This window comes from Sapajus apella, unplaced genomic scaffold (genome assembly GCF_009761245.1).
Source record: "Sapajus apella isolate SASKATOON/1434 unplaced genomic scaffold, GSC_monkey_1.0 scaffold32, whole genome shotgun sequence".
NCBI classification, from domain to species: Eukaryota; Metazoa; Chordata; class Mammalia; order Primates; family Cebidae; genus Sapajus; species Sapajus apella.
The window spans coordinates 13095381-13113320 of NW_022436972.1; the positions used below are offsets into that span (position 1 = coordinate 13095381).

At 33.0% G+C, this 17940-nt stretch overlaps 1 protein-coding gene across 2 annotated transcripts in view; it reads left to right on the forward strand.

Annotated features, from left to right (window-relative positions):
• Nucleotides 1-17940, forward strand: part of COG6 (component of oligomeric golgi complex 6) — a 103420-nt gene that overhangs the window by 48775 nt on the left and 36705 nt on the right. For both annotated transcript variants that reach the window (XM_032294534.1, XM_032294535.1), the window contains exons 14-15: nucleotides 15019-15150; nucleotides 15469-15636. In XM_032294534.1, coding sequence (XP_032150425.1) covers nucleotides 15019-15150; nucleotides 15469-15636 — 300 coding nt within the window. The remainder of the gene's footprint in view (nucleotides 1-15018; nucleotides 15151-15468; nucleotides 15637-17940) is intronic.

The window sequence follows — 17940 nt, forward strand, 5'->3', positions numbered from 1 at the left end:
ATGGGTAAGCATGTTACCCAAAGCTTCACCAATTGGAAAACATACGGACCTCAAGACTGAAAATAGATGCTTTAGGCATTTGTATTAAGAAATTTAAACCAGAACAATAAAATAAAGATAAATAGAAAGGATGGAATTAAATTTTGTGACAAATAAGGAAATAAAAGCAGAACTGATTATTTGTTGAAAAGATAAAATTGACAAACTTCTAACAAGTCTAATCAAGGAAAAAAAAAGTTTTAGAAGTTGGAGACAATCCACAGATGAGAATTAAAACTTCTTAGAGAGTACCATGTACAGTTTTGTAGTAATAATCTGAAAATCTGAGTAAGAGGAATGCTTTTTAAGGTGATAAAAATTGGTAAAATGTGAGTCAAAAAGAAGTGGAAAGTTTGAATATACCTAAAGAAGGAAGAAAAGTTATTAAAGAACATGTTGCCAGGCCTAGTTCAGATCATAGAGAACTTCATTCATACTTAGGAGGAACAGATAATTCTCCAGAACATGGAAAAATATGGAAATCTTCTCAGTTTGTTCTAGGTGGTACGACACTGACATAAACCTTTTAAAGGTAGTAAGCAGTGAAAACACAGATTAGTCACTTTTTAAGTTTTAAAACTTCAGACTTCAGCATTTGTATATGAAAACCAAGATGGTTTATTTCATGAATATAAGAATGTTTCAGTGTTAGGAAATATATTAAATGAGTATATAAAATAAATTTTGTATTCTCATATTTGATCACATTGTTTGGGGGAAAATCTTAGTAAATAAGTCATTGAAGAATATTTCCTTAATCATAAAAAGAGAAATAAAACTAACAGCCAACATCATAATTAATATTGATGCACTGGTGGTTCTTCTGTTTAAGTGAAGAGCAAGAATGCTTGCCAATACTTTTAAATAATAACCACGGTAGAAAGACCAGATAAAGAAATGAAATTTAAATATTTTCAAGGAGGAGACATTAGATTCTTTATGCATGTTATGACAGTCTATTTTGAAGACTTAGGAGAATCAACTGAAATTGTACAACCAGAAAATGAATTCTAGTGAAACAGTTGGTGAAAAGATCAATATACAAATGTAATTAATTTTCTTATATGCCAGCTCATGAGGTGCTCAGTAAATACTGATAACACGAATGACTGGTTCCGTTCATTTTCTGCTGGCCTATATTCCATCACTATCTTTCCATTAGTTTTAAATCTCTTTCACCCTTCCCATTTTACCACATTTGCTTTGCAAAACCACCTTGAATTAATTCAATTTTTCAATTTTTCTTGTGCATACTATGACTGGTAAGCACTGCTAAAGAAAATTACATACCCATACAGACAGGAGTCACTAAAAATTGTCTCCAACATCGGGAAAGCTCTCTATGAGGTCCAGCAAATGCTGATTGTCCTTTGGTACTACTCATATTTACCTTACTTACTTTCACCCATTTCCTTAAATCTACCATACTACCTCCTACCAAAAAAGTACCAACCCTTGCTAAAACTGGAAATGGACATTAAAAAGAATCATTGCCAACATGATGAGCAAAAAGTGAGATATTTTGTTTTTTTTCTCATTTGGATTTCTGTAATTCTAGTGAGAATGAACATTTTGAGATAGGTTTTTGGCTGTGAGTTGCATGTTCAAGTCCTTTGTCATTTTTCTATTGGATTGTCTTGTTCGTTTCTGATATTGTTTATGCATTAAGAATACTAACTCCATCATATACATTACAGACATTTTCTCCACACATCATTTGCCTTTATAATTTGCCTGTAGTATTTTTTGACACATCAACTTTTAATTTTTTTATAGTTAAATATAAACTTTTTAAATAGTTTTTTCCCTTGGGAGCATTCCATGCTTGAAAGTATTCCCACAAGAAAATACATTTACAGTTTAATATATAATAAAGTTAGCGTCTATTAGTTGGGAAATGATAAATTGTTTAATACATTTATTTAGATGTATTTTCTTAGATGTTTCTGTGTATTCACTTTATTTGTTTATTTTTTTAAGAGACAGGGTCTCACTCTTGTTGCCCAAGATTATAGCTCACTGCAGCCTTGAATTCCTGGGCTCCAATCATCCTTCTGCCTCAGCCTCCCAAGTAGTTGGGACAATAGGCACATACTACCATGCCTGGCTAATTTAATTTTTTTTTTTTTTTTTTTTTTTTGATAGAGACATGCTTTTGCTATTTTGCCCAGGTTTATCTCAAACTACTGGCCTCAGGCAATCATCCTGCCTCAGCCTCCCAAGGTGCTGTAATTACAGGTGTAAGCCACCACACCTGGCCCTGGCCCTGGTTTCACTTTTACAACAAATTTTTAATCTACTGAAGTTTATTATTCTTCATACTGAAAAGTTAGAACCTTATTCTTCCCCAAGTGGTTTTCCATTTATTTCCCCTTAGTAAACTTCTGTATATTTTATTAGTCACGTAAAAGTTAAAATGAAAGTGGCAACTAAACTTATGACCCCCATGCAGTTGAAAAATCTGTGTATGACTTTTGACTCTCAAAATGTAACTGCTGATTAGCCTACTATTGACTGGAAGCCTTGCTAATAACATAAGCAGTCAGTTAACACATTTTTTGTTGTATGTGTTATATACTGTATTCTTAAAGTAAGCTAGTGAAAAGAAAATGTTACTAAGAAAATCATAAGGAAGAGAAAATATATTTACTATTTATTAAATGGAAGTGAATCATCATAAAGGTCTTCATCCTCATTGTCTTCACATTGAATAGGCTGAAGAGGATAAAGAAGAGGGATTGCTCTTGCTGTCTGAGAGAGTAGCAGAGGGAAAAAAAATCTATGTAAATGTGAACCTATGTGATTTAAACACGTGTTGTTTAAGGGTCATCTGTAATGGATAGTAAAAGGCAACTTACAGATGACATCTTCCAATTAAAACTTTGAACAGAATGGGTGAAAATGAGGGAAGAAATAATTTAAATATATTAATTACCAATCAGTATTGCAGCTTATGTGAGTTTATAGCAGTGAATGGTTTCTGATGTCATTATTATCAGTAGAACTCTCGATATTTTTCTCCAATATGACCTGGGCCATATTTAGATTTATTTTTACATTGGATTGTGACTGTATTATGATTCTCTTTACAACTTATATGTTGCGTTTATCTACAACCATTTCAGTTTTTTAAAAAGAATATCTTCCTTTCATCAAATTTTAATGTTCCATAATTTTATATTTGTTATATCTTTTCCTTATTCTGCTTCTTGTAAACCATTTCACTTTCTCTAAAAGCATTGTAGCTTTATGAAGAAAACAATATTTATTGTAGAATGTTCTTCATTAGCAAAGCGCCCAAGTGGAAATTTTTGTTAATAGAATTTTAAGTGGATAGTATAATTGTTAGAAAGAGCAGCTTTTAAAATAAAGGTGTAGCCAGAGAGGAATTTTAAAAAATATGATTGCTTTTGTGCTTTTAAAAAGACGTACTTGGGAGCTAATTCTTTATTCAGCATGAAAAAAAGAAAATTCAAGGACATAATTTTATTGAAAGACTTACCTTTTCTCTAACAAAGCAGTTTGAAGCACTTAAGTATTCAAGTATGCATGTTCCCTTCCTTATCAAGCTCTCCTGAAATATTCATAACTGCAAATCTACTGAAGTTTAAAGAGAATATGTACCTAAACTGCAAAAGACACAATGCTGTATTAATTTAGGCTAGACTGACATTTTCTAAAATTATTTCTCAGTTTAGTAATAATACAATTCTAATTGAAAGGATATAGCCTGTCTTAAATGAAACCCATATCAAATTAATAGTCAGGATTGATTTGCTTAGTCCTCTAGAGAAAAACAAACAAGCAAAAAAAAAAAAAAAAAAAAAATGATTCTTTAAATAAATTGTCATTTAAATTCTAGGATATGGTTACTGTTTTGAATCTTTTTACTACGCATAACGTAATATGTGGATTAGCAGCTTGGACATCATCTGGGAACTTACTAGACATGCAAATATCTGAGGCCCTACTCCAGACCTACTGAATCAAATTATGCATTTTAATAAGATTCCCAGGACATTCATGTGCTCATTAAAGTTTGAGAGGTGCTGTTCTGGTTGAATAGTTTGAGTTTTACATTATTCCTTACAGATTGTTCTGCCAGGAAAAACAAACAAAAAACCAAATTTTTTTAATTCAAAATGCAAAGTGTGTAAAATAAGTTGTAATTTGAAATTATTTTAAACATGTTAGTTTGTACCCTTAAATTTATCTTGGACAATTTTATTGACTTAAAATTGTCAATAAAGTTAAGTCAATAAAATTGTCAATTTTTTTGACTTAAATTCCACATATTGTCAATTACTAGAAGGTATGTATTTAGATAGAGCAAAAGGAATATATATATGTTCCTTTATATACTTTTTAATATATATATATAGAGAGAGAGAGAAAACGAGGAAATTAGTTTAAAAATGTGAGGGCTTTATTTTTGGTTGGTTTGTCTTTATTATTTGAGAGCAAATGGATGAAGAGCCTTCTTAGAAGCTACAGAACAGAAAATTAGAGGACCTTTAATGGAAGATAGCTGAAAGAATAAAGTTGGTAGGGGATGAAATCATAGAAACAGCTTTTGGAATTTTTATGGTGCAACTTCTTTATTTTTCTCTAGTAAAAGTCAGAGCACCTAGACTACAGAAGGGATAAAAAGTAAATAGTCACAAGAAGAATATCCAACCCCAGTATAAACTGCTGTCTGACGACTGTCTCTTGTTTTCTCTGCTTTTAACTTCGTGTAAATCGATTCATACAGTGTATACTTTTTTGCCTCTGATTTGTTTAATTTAACATATCTGTAAGATTCATTTATGTTGCCTGTTCAGTAGTTCATTTTTTAATTGTCGTGTAGTAATTTTGTTATATATATGCACCACAATTTATTTACCCTTTCTATTACTGATGGACATTTGGGACATTTCTAGTTCTTGGATATTGTAAATAAAGCTGTTATGAATATTATTATGCATATATTGGTGGACATAAGTTTTTATTTCTGTTGTATGTATGCCCAGAAATGGAATATCTGTATTATAACATTGATTAGCTTTAGCAGGTATGCTAAGCATTTTTCCAAAGTAATTGTGCTAGATCACTCCACCAGAAATGTGGGAGTTTCAGTTGTTCCATGTTTTTCCAGTACATGATGTTGTTAGTCTTCTTAATTTTAACTGCTGTAGAAAGTGGGTGGTGGTATTTCATTTGTTTATAGTTTGCACTTTTTTCAAGATTAATGGTGTTGAACAGTTTTTCATGTTTATTGGCTGCTAGATATACTTTCTTGTGAAGTTGTCTTTTAAAGCCTGTTGCACAGATTCTTTATCGGGTTGTTATCTTTCTCTTATTGATTTCTAACAATTTTCAAAAATGTCTGGATACAAGTCCTTTATGGAATAATAAGCATTACAGATATTTTCTACCAGTTTTTGAACTGTCTTTTCACTTTCTTAATTGTGTATTTGATCAACAGAAAGTCTCAATTTTTAATTCAGGCTTGTATGACAAGCTTTCATTTCATGATTAGTTCCTTTTGTGTCCTGATTAAGAAATCTTTGCCTATTCCGGGGTCATGAGAATATTCTTCCATGTTTTTCTCTAAGAAGCTTGATTATTTTAGCTTCCACATTTAGGCCTTCAGTCCATCTCAGATTTTTAGTATGAGGATAGGGGTCAAGTTTAATTTGTGTGAGTGTGGTTTAAGTTAGTTTATTTTTCTTGCTTTAAATTTGTCTTGCCTTTGGTCTTGATTTATGTCATAATGTCTAGTAAAATATAACTGGACCTAATACCATGTTCTCATAGTAGGTCTTCTATAGATGTTTGATAGTTTGAAAAACTGGAAGGGCTTTAGAAGCTAACCTTCTCAGTCATCTTTGTCTGTAGCTACATATGTATTTCTTAGGTTACCTGAGACTGACTTTTATGTTTTTTTCCAGTTAAGTTGATGTTTAATAATTGGTTGTCTTAGTACCAGTAGTGTAGTTGCAGGTGGTTTTTGTGCTGCAATACAAGTAAAGCCTTTCTCAAATTAAAAATTCATCTTATATAAGCAATTGATGGCTCCACATTAGAAAGGCAATATATGGCTTGGGGAGAAATCCTAGGCTTTGGAGTCTGTTAGAGCTGGACTGAAAGTCTCACTTTTCCAATCTTTATATGACTTTCAATAAGTTGTCACTATGTAATTGAGTTTCTACTATATGTATAACAAAGAATTGTGGCACAGTAAACTTAGATAAACCTGCCCTAGGTGACACAGGCACTGAGGGTGAATGCGAATCCAAGTCTGCCTAATTGCTAAGCCTGTGCCTACTTCCTTGTGGATGTTCCCTACATAATAGTTCCTTTTTAACATTTTCCTTTTATTTATTGTTAATATTTATAGATTTATAAGATACTAATGCAGTCATGTTACATTTATGTATTATGTAGTGGTGCAGTCTGGGCTTTTAGTGTAACCATTACCTGATTACTGTACGTTGCACCCAGTAGGTAATTTCTACCACTTACCTAGTCTTCAGCTAGTGAAGGCATTAGCTGGTTCTTTTTTCTTTTCTTTTCTTTCTTTTTTTTTTTTTTTTTTTTTGACATTAGCTTTTGTTTTGGGCAAAATTAAAATTTTATGCTTAGCCTATAATGCTAATTTCTGTCTTTTAAAAATTCTTAACTTATAAAACAATATATCTAATTTGACTTGTGTTTAAGATTACATTGGAGCCCATGAGTGGACTTCTATTAATCTATAATTGTTTGTATAATTTTCCATAGATTTGTCTTTATTTCTGAAAAACAAATGGCAATTTCAATTATATTCTTAAAAGATGTCTGTCTTTCCCCTCCACCCATAACACGTAAGAATCACTGGTTTGAAAAGTTTAAAGGATGTGAGTCACAAAGATATAAAATTAGCTAGCAAAATTTCAATGTAACCAAACATTTAGGAAGAAAGGATGCTTTCTGTAAACTTGAAGAAGGCCTCAAATAGGTTGTAAGATACTGAAGCCATTAGTGCTCATAGACTTCAATGCGGTCATAATCTTAAGAAACAGCTGTTAATACTACCTTATCATAGATTCCCTAAGATCTATGATCCTACAGAAGAATCTAAGATCTACAGCATCCTCTCTGAAAAACTTAATTGTATAGAATTCAAGTAAAAATACCACCTATGAAAATCCAAATTAACACTTTGGTGTAGTAATTATAAGCATGACCTCTGGAGTCAATGCTTGGGTGAGAGTCTAAGCTCTGCCCCTTCTAAGAACATTGGGCCCTTTGGCAGGCCATTTAATCTGTCCTTGCTTTAGTTTCTTCATATATAAAATGTGACATTATTCCTTCCTCCTCCTTCTCATCAGTCTTACTCATCTTCTGTAAAATGGGAATAATATATACCTTAGGCACATTTGGATTAAATGAAGGTGACATGAAAAGTACATGGTACAGTTTTTAGATTATTTTTTCACCCGTTACAAAATAATCTATTCATTTTGAAGATAGAAATATAAAGTTTAAACATAACTATAGGTAATATTCAGTATTTTTATTTCAATCTTTTAAAAATGAGTCTACACACCCCTGTACACATGATGTGCATACAATTTTGTTTTTGTTTTTGTTTTGAAATGGAATCTCACTCTGTTGCCCAGGCTGGAGTGCACTGGCATGATCTCAGCTCACTGCATCCTCCATCTCCTGGATTCAAATGATTCTCCTGCCTCAGCCTCCTGAGTAGCTGGAATTACAGGCATGTGCCAAGACACCCAGCTAATTTTTGTACTTTTAGTAGAGGTGGGGTTTCGCCATGTTAGCCAGGTTGGTCTTGAACTCCTGACTTCAGGTGATCTGCCTGCCTGCACCTCCCAAAGTGCTGGGACAACAGATGTGAGCCATCATGCCCAGCCCTGATGTGTGTCTTGTATTTTTCATTTAACATATTATTGGGGCTTAATAAAATATTAATTCTTGATTTTTGCAAATATCTTTAATACTGTACTTATGGCTCCCATTCTTCCATGCAGAAGCCAGTTTTAGATGAATTATTTTGGTTCATTTTCCCTATTCAATAGCATTAATAACGCCAAAGCATTCTCTCATAGTACTGTTGGAACATGTTTATTGTCGAGAGACTTATTAAGAAATGACTTGCTGTTTAGTCCATTGGCATTTCAAAACAATTTATTAAATATATAGTGATATATATATATATGTTTTACGTTGTAACTATGCTGCAGGAACATAAATTGAATGTAAGTGGCACAGTCAGCAGTTTTTATTGACATCCGTTATGATTAAAACATTGTGAAAGAGCAGTAAAGAAGATATGTGCCTGAAATAAGGAGTCTAATCTAATTGAAGTAGACACTCTCACATGTCATTTTAGCAGCCTTGTACTTTGGATTTAAAAACAAGCAAAAGATATTTGCTCATTGTCTCTAAGGGAGTACGCTTTGAATATGACCAGTGATTTTATATCCATTCATTCACATGAACGTGCTTAGCTTAGGTTAATGGCACATATCCATGATATAGATATTTGGAAGTAACATATGACCATATTTACAACAAAGCTTACCTGCCTGAGCAAGTATTTGCATGCTTGCTGTAGATATTCAGCAAAGTGTCATGTGGCCCATGTCAGGTTACAACTCTAGTTAACATTTCTGAGAGTTGAAGATCATGACAAAAGTAGAGGGGAAAGTCAAACGTACAGAATAAGAAAGAAGGAAATCTTTATTTGTAAGGCAAAAGTTCATATTTTCTTCAACTTTTTTTCCATCAGTGTGTAAGATTTCTATGAATAGCTCAAGTCCTGGCATAAGTAGCAGTGATAATATTAACACCTCTTTCTCCCAGTCACATCACTCTGAGAATGCATCTGCCAGTCACTTACTGATGCTGACTGGTTCCAAGGAAGCGGAGTGTGAATAAACTTGGATTTTCTACACAGCTTAAAGCTTATAGGATCTTCTGTATTGTGATTATTGTTTTACATGAAGTTCATAAAGTGCATTTTGTTTATTTTCTAATGGTTGCTACTACTTGTTTTAGGTTCTCTATATAACAGAGCCCACTTAATTCTAGTGTTTGGCCTCCACAACCTTATGTGGAGATGTGAAACACATAGTAAAGAGGGTCTCTTCCTAAGGGAAGATTATGATTTGTATAAAGTCAGTGCAAGAATGCAGTGGAGGGACTTCAGAAGAAATATAAACTTGTCTCATACAAAGTTTAACCATTAGAAATTAATTTTATGAAATGAAACTAAAGTGACAGAAAGATATTATTGAGCTATTTTTCCTCTTTACATTTTCTTTCTGTTATTCTGCTATAGGATTTCAGTCACAAAGTTTGTTTATCTGATAAACTGCCATAATTTTCACTTTGCTTTAGAAGTATGGTTCTTACCTGTTGTTGATCTAATGGATATGTTTAAAAGCACCTCATAGAATGGTAGTTTGTTGAATGACTTGAGTTCAGGTAGCACTCACTTGCAATAATTTACCATCAACTCTAATTATGGCAAGGTGTGACTTTAGCATTAAATTTAAGCTCCTTAAATAACTTATTTCAAGGGAGAAAAAAATTTCCTTTCAACTTACTCCCATCAGTGTGTAAGTTTTACATCATTGATCTTCTGTTTTGTTTGGCAATTAAAAATCTCTTGTGTGGATTTTTGAAAGTTTTTTTTTTTTTTTTAAGATTTATCGCTTCCAAGTGCAACAAAGATAAATAAATAAAAATAAGTAAATGGGACCTAATTAAACTAAAAAACTTCTCTACAGCCAAAGAAATAATCATCAGAGGAATCACACAACCCACAGAGAAAATATTGGCAAACTATGCATCTCAAAAAGGACTAATATTCAGAATACATGGAACCAGATAAACCAAAAAGAAAAAAACAAATAATCTCATCAATAAGTGAGCAAATGACATGAATGGCTATTTCTCAAAAGAAGCTATACAGATGGCTAGCAAACATATGAAAAAATCCTCAACATCACTAATCATCAAGGAAGTGCAAATTAAAACCACAGTGAGATACCACCTTACTCCTGTAAGACTGACCATTATTAAAAAGTAACAAAACAAAACAAAATAGATATTGGTGTAGATGTGGTGAAAGGAAATCCTTATGTACTGCTGGTAGGAATGTAAATTAGTACAACCTCTATGGAAAACAGTAGGGAGATTTCTTAAAGAACTAAAAGATCTACCATTCAATCCAGCAGTCCCACTGCTGGGTATCTACCCAAAGGAATAGACGTCATTACATCAAAAAGATACTTGCACACATGTCTTTATTGCAGCACAGTCACAGTTATAAAGATATGGAACCAACCTAAGCGCCCATCAACCAATGAGTGGATAAAAAAATTGCAACAACTTGATTGGAGCAGGAGGCCATTATTCTAAGTGAAGCAACTCAGGAATAGGAAACCAAAAACTGTATGTTTTCACTTATAAGTGGGAGCTAAGCTACAGGTACACAAAGGCACACAGAGTGATATGATGTACTATAGAGACTCAGAAGTGGGAGAAGATCAGGAGTGAGGGATAAAAATTACATATTGGGCACAATATACACTACTTGGATGACGGGTGCACTAAAATCTTGGATCACAGTACAGTTCATCCATGTAACCAGAAACTACTTGTACACCAAAAGCTATTAAAATTTAAAAAAAAATTTTTTAAGATTTATTGCTTCCAAAAGACACTATATACTCTCTCCCTCTCTATGTATATGTATACACACACACACACTATATACTATAGCTTATAACTTAGAAGAGAAAATTAAACATTAAACATTTAGGTTCTTAATTATACAAGGTTTGTAGTTCTACTAGAGCTGTACTCCTCATCTAGCTTCCCTGGAGGATTTTTGTTAGATTTTTTTTTTCTGTTTATGAAAGGTATTGGTAACCGACACATACGTGTTTGCCCTGGTTTCTGTGGTTATTTCTATATTATACCTATTAGAATGCTAGCAGATCTTTCTGATTTGTACTAAGCTAAAGATTCCACTGAAAATTTTTTTGAGTATCTTCTGTTTATATTACTTATGTATATGCACGCATATATATATAATACCTTTACATATAAATTTTTACAATTATGAGTATATTGATTTCTATTAAATATATGTTTATTTTAAAAACAAATGGAAACACAAAGAAGAAAATAACACTTATCCACATCCTCTCACCCTTAATTAACTGTTATTAACTGCATATTGCTTTTAGAGGAGCAGAGATCACTCTATTAATTTTGTAAAACTAATATGCATATACTTATACTTAATTTAAACCATGGAGAAGAGCACAAAGATGAAAGTTTAAAAAGCCTCCACTTAGAAATAATATTAGTTAACTTTATTATCATCAATTTAACAACAGTCTAGATAGCATTTTAAGTAGGAATGATAGAAGAATACTTTTGTGAAGATAAGATCATATTCTGGAGGGTTTTTTAAAGTTCACATTTATTTAAATTTAATGAAAGAAAATGAGATAAAACTGAAGAAATTGGGGAACTTGAAACATGTATCTCTTTACCACAAGAAATATTTTCCTTCAGTTTTGTAAGTTTTGGCTTCATGTTTTTTTGGGCTTTTTTGTTGGGTGCATTTATGTTTATAATTATTTTATTTTATTGATGGATTGACCCTTTTATTATTATCAGACATGCTTTATTTCTAGTAATAATTTTTATCTTAAAGTCTGTTTTGTCTGATATTAGCGTATTAGTGTAGCTAATTTAATCTAGATTTCTTGCAGTTGTTTGCGAGGTATATCTTTTTATATCCTTTTACATCCAATTTATTTTTGTCTTAAAAGTGTGTTTCTTGAAGTTGGCATATAGTTGGTACATGTTGTTTTCCAAATTAATCTGCTAGTCTCTGCCTTTTGATTGTTAGGTTTTATCAATTTACACTTAAGTGGGGGTAGAATAGGATTTATGTCTGCATTTTGCTCTTTGTTTTCTGTATGTCTTAAATGATTTCCTTTTTCCTCTGTGTCCCTGTTACTTCTTTTACATTAAGTAGATATTTTCTAATATACTAATTTAATTCCCTTATCACTTAAATATATATGTTTGTGGGTATAGGGTTACTTATATTTCCTGAGTGGTGCCCTGGGAATTACAATTAGCATATTAATTTATAACAATCTAATTAAGATAATATCAACATAGTTTTCATAGTATACAAAAACTTTGCTCCTAAATAGCTCAATTCTCGTCTTCCTTTATGCTATTATTAATATAATTAAATCTTATTACATTGTATGCCCATCAACATAGACTTACAGTTATTGCCTCATGCAGTTTTCTTTTAAATTAGAGTTATGAACAAAAAATACATTAAAACTATCTTTTATAGTTATCTTTGTTGGAGCCTTGACCAGTGCTCTTTATTTCTTCATATGGATCAAGTTACTTTCTAGTGTCCAATTTTCCTTAGTCTATGTCTTGTAGGGTAGATATGCTAGTGAAGAAATTTTGCCTTTATTCGGGAGTGTCTTAATTTCTCCTTTATTCTTGAAGAATAGTTTTGCTGAATTTGAAATACTTGATTGACAACCTACTTATATAAGCCTGTGCATATGTCATCCAGTGCCTCTGGCCTGCATGTTTTCTGGTGAGAAATCAGCTATTGATCTTGTCAGAAATCCCTTGTTCATAATGAGTTATTTCTTTCTAGTTACTTTGAAGATTATCTCTTTGTCTTTTGATAGTTTGATTATGATGTGTGTTGCTGTAAGTCTCTTGAGTTTATCCTTCTGGGAGGTCACTTAGCTTCTTGGATGTTGATTAATGTCTTTTAAAATCAAAATTGGAAAGCTTTCTGCCATTGTTTGTTCACTGCATTTTTCTCTTTGTTCTTTCCTTCTGGGATCCCCTTTATACTTATGTTGTTAGATGATGTCTCACCTTTGATGTGCTGCTCTTTTTTTTTTTTTTTTTGAAACTGAGTCTCTCTCTGTCGACCAGGCTGGAGTGCAGTGGTGCAGTCTCGGCTCACTGCAGCCTCCACCCCCTGGGTTCAAGTGATTCTCCTGCCTGAGCCTCCTGAGCAGCTGGGATTATAGGCTCATGCCACCACGCCCAGCTAATTTTTGTATTTTTGGTAGAGACAGGGTTTCACCATGTTGGTCAGGCTGGTCTCGAACTTCTGACCTCATGATCCTCCCACCATGTTGGGATTACAGGCATGAGCCACTATGCCTGGCCCATTTTCTTTTATTCTTTTTCTTTCTGTTTCTCAGACTCTATAATTCACCCATCTTTAAGTTCACTGATTATTTATTCTGCTTGCTTAACTCTGCTGAAAGGCCAGGCACAGCAGTTCACACTGGTAATCAGCATTTTGAGAGGCTAAGGCAGGAGGATCACTTGAGCCCATGAGCTTGAGTCCAGCCTGGGCAACATAGCAAGACCACCATCTCTACAAAAAATAAAATTAGCCAGGCATGGTGGCACGAGCCTGTAGTCCTAGCTACTAATACTTGGGAGACTGAAATAGGATGATCACTTGAGCATGGGCAGTTAAGGCTGCAATGAGCTGTGATTGCACCACTGTACTTTATCTAAAGTGACAGAGAAAGACCCTGTCTTAAAAAAAAAAAAAATCTACTGTAAGACCCCTATAGTGAATTTTTCATTTCAGTTATTGCACTTTTTGACTCCAGAATTTCTACTTGGTTATGTTTTATTATTCCTGTCTCTTCAATGATATCTTCTATTTGGTGGGACATTGTTTTCATACTTTAGTTCTTCAGACATGATTTCCTTCAGTCTTTGAACATACCTAAAATAGCTTGTTTAAAGTCCTTGTCTAGTAAATCTAACATCTGGGCTTCTTCAGGGAATGTTTCTATTGAGGTGTTTTTCTCAGCATGGGCTATATTGTGTGTTTGGGGTATGTTTTATTAGCTTTTTGTTCTCGTTACTTTAATGAAGGAGATGGGCATGTTTACTTTGCTGTTCCTAGTTATGTAACTTATGCATTAACTTTCTACATGAAACAGTCTTTTAATAAATGCTGATGTTGAAAAATTCTTATACCTTTCTACCTACCTACCACTAGGCTGTAGTCTCTTGCATTGTCTTCTAAGTCCTATTTTTTTAAATTTACAAAATATTACTAACATTGTAAGTACTCTGAAAATATTTTTAAAGAAATTCATAAGCACTTCTTTTTATGTATCTTAGTGCCACCAAATAAGGATAGTGAACTTGGCATACCTTCTACTTAATAAGTGCAAGGCACACTAGTCAGCCATGCAACAATCTCATTTAATATTTACAGAATCCATCTGAATCCCTGAAAAGTTAAATAACTTGCTGAAGGTTACACAACTAGTAAGTGATAGATCCAAGATTTGAACATAATTCGTTTAATTCTAGAGCCCAAGAAATTAATGGTATTGTTAAACTGTTTCTGTGAAGTGATTTTCAAAATGTGTGACCCATGGGTTACCTTCTTGAGCAACTCCTCGGGTGCTTGTTGAAATGTCAATTCCTGAACCCCTAACCTATACATACATGTAACTAAAATCTTTGAGATTTGGGCCTGACAGTAGGTGATATTTCTCAATTACATTATAATTGGGATAGTGCTGGTCTGTGGACTGCTTTTTTCTTATGATTTGGGCTAAAAAATAAAATAGGCCATTTTAAATACATACTAAAATATAATTCTATAATTCAAGTAAACACTAAGTTTTCAAACTATTTTTTGAATTTTAGAGTGCAAGGTGACATATTCTGAGATTATCTAACAAAGAACTTTTCTCTCACTTTTTGTGCTGTCTGTGTAGCTCTAAGTAAGCTATTAATAAGTTATAGATTTCTATCTAATGTGTGAACCTATACTTTGTAATTTTACATTTTTTTAACTGTTAACTTACATTTACACATTAAAATTTAGTGGAAAAATATAAGGAGTAGATAAATCATCTCTTCTTTTAGGTTGAACTCCCACCACCTGATCTTGGACCAAGTTCTGCACTAAATCAGACACTCATGTTGCTGCGTGAAGTTTTGGCATCTCATGATTCTTCGGTTGTACCATTAGATGCTCGTCAAGCTGATTTTGTGCAGGTATGTTGTCAATTCATTTTTAATGATAGTTTTTCACTCTTCTATTGTACATTCTGTTTCAATTCTGGAATTTTGTAATTCATATACTTTGACGGAACCTTTCTTATTGTTGTTTTTCCTTCAAATATTAAACCAGTCCTCATAATTTAAAAAGTATTGATTCAGTGATCAACTATTTTTTAAACTATGTTTAATGTTTTCCTATAAGATTCTATAAATTGACTTCCTTCCAACTAGTTTGGCATTAATTCTAAAGTGTCATTAACCGAAGACCATATCAGTGATTGAGAAATAATTAATTTTATTTTTCATTTGTAGGTTTTATCATGTGTCTTGGATCCTCTCCTACAGATGTGTACTGTATCAGCCAGCAACTTAGGTACAGCTGACATGGCCACTTTCATGGTCAATTCACTATATATGATGAAGACAACATTAGCGCTATTTGAATTCACTGACAGACGTCTGGAAATGCTACAATTTCAGGTAAATTTTTCTATACAGTGACTATTTACTTTGATTCTTTTTCTCTATGTGATAGCTTTAAGTTAATGGCTTAACTAATTTTAGTGACCTGAATTCCTATAGATCTTTTGATATCATCTGATGATCTGATGAAAGGACACACACATACATACAACACACACACACACACACACACACACACACACACACACACACACACACACACACACACATTCAGTATTTAAGTTTTCAGCTTTAGGGGAACCAGAATATATAATGTTTAAAATACTTGATTCATACCATAGTATGTGATGGTAGATTGAAGATTTTCTGATTAATTTCAACAGTTATTCTATATGCAGATTTTAGTTTCTGATCTGTGAATAATATGTTATATTTTTCAAGCTGCATAGTTAATGCAGAATGTGTTACAGAGGACAGATATATTTTTATCTATGTGAAAACCAGTGTTAGGCAAAACATTACAAATTGCTATACCACTCAAGTCCTATAAAGCAAATCATTATCACTTAAGAGTGTGTATGATGACTAAAACAAAGCCATTAGTAAAATTTAGTGGATAGTTGGATTCCAATTTTAAGCAGTGATTATAAGTAAATATACTGTTTATTAAAAAACAACTCAATGTTCTGTGCTATCACACATATATCAACAATTTGTCAGTGGGTATAAGAATGAGTTTTTATATTTCTAAATTTATGAAATTTTCTAATTTCTAGTTTTTTCTTCTTTCTTTTTTTTTTTTCTTTTTTTGAGACATAGTCTCACTCTGTCACCAAGCTGGAATGTAGTGGCACAATCTCGGCTCACTGCAGCCTCCACCTCCCTGGTTCAAGTGATTCTCCTGTGTCAGCCTCCCGAGTAGCTGGGACTACAGGCATGCACCACCATGCCCAGCTAATTTTTGTATTTTTAGTAGAGACAGATTTCACCATGTTGGCCAGGATGGTCTTGATCTCTTGACCTTGTGATCTGCCTGCCTTGGCCTCCCAAAGTGCTGGGATTACAAGTGTGAGCCACCATACCTGGCCTAGTTTTTTCTTTTAAAATAAAAATACCAGATTTGTGGTTTAAAGTCAAATAATTCTACAAAACTTCTTATGAAAAGCCACCAGTGTACCATCCTCTCCACCCCCAACATCTCTCTCTCATTTCTCACTCAAAAACACAGTTTCTTTCAGTTTTTATAGTTGCTTCTTTTGGTATTTATATTTGTAATTCTGAACACTTGTGTGGATTGCTACTTACAGATTTTTTTTTAGTTTTATATTTAATGTGTTACATTAGATATAATCTAATACGTTATGAAATGAACAATGAAAATTTAATTATTTACTAAATTTTTAAATTTTAAATTTTTTACTTTAAATTTAGTTATCTATTAAGTTTTAAAATATTTTGTTACCTACTGCCACCCACCAACCTCCCAGATAAGAATATGACCATACATAGAGCTTTCCCATCTTTCCAATGCAGCTATATTATTTTGGTTAGATCCATATTGTGTTAAATTATTATTACTATGTAAATACTATTGGTGACTGAACCATGTAATGCAGAATGGTTAATTTACCTTTCTTGGATAACTTTTTCATTTTCTGTGGAACTAATAGCATTTTTATTTAAGAAATGTCACATTTTTCTGTGTTTGTCACTAATTCCAGCTCAAATCTCTGCCATTTATCTAAATCTTAGGATGTTCAGATATGTCAGGTGTTTATCAATTTGTTTTATCACCAATTACCTGTTTTTCTTATGTGTTCCATAGCTATTTTATGCATGATAAAAATTCTTAGTCTGTGTGCTAAATTGAGCTTATTAGTTCAAGTTCTCTCTGTCCTTGCTTACTTTTGCCCCCATTGGATGTGTCAACTTGACTTTTCACATGTATTTCAACATTCTCCAGAAATCTCTTGAGCCAGATCTTTATTAGTCCTGGCAGCATTTTCAGTAATTGTTCTATCAGCAGATAATTCAGGTTTTCCTTTCTCCAGACTCCACTAGCAATTTTCTCAGTGCCCTTTTAGACCCCACTGGCAGACCCCTTGAGTGGATATTCCAAGCAGACAAATCCCAGTGTGGAAGTGCTTATTGGCCTAAACGTGCATGATGTTTGTTAATGTGCCGTCAGCCAAGACTGGTCACATAGAACAGCCTGGATTCAGTGTGATAGAGGACAATACAAGGGTGTGGATATGGGAAGGTGTGGCTTATCTCGTTCCTCCAAAGTAACAATTAAACTTGTTGGGTAAAGGATTCTTGATTTTAGGACCTTTACTACCAATAACCTATTATTTTTTTCCC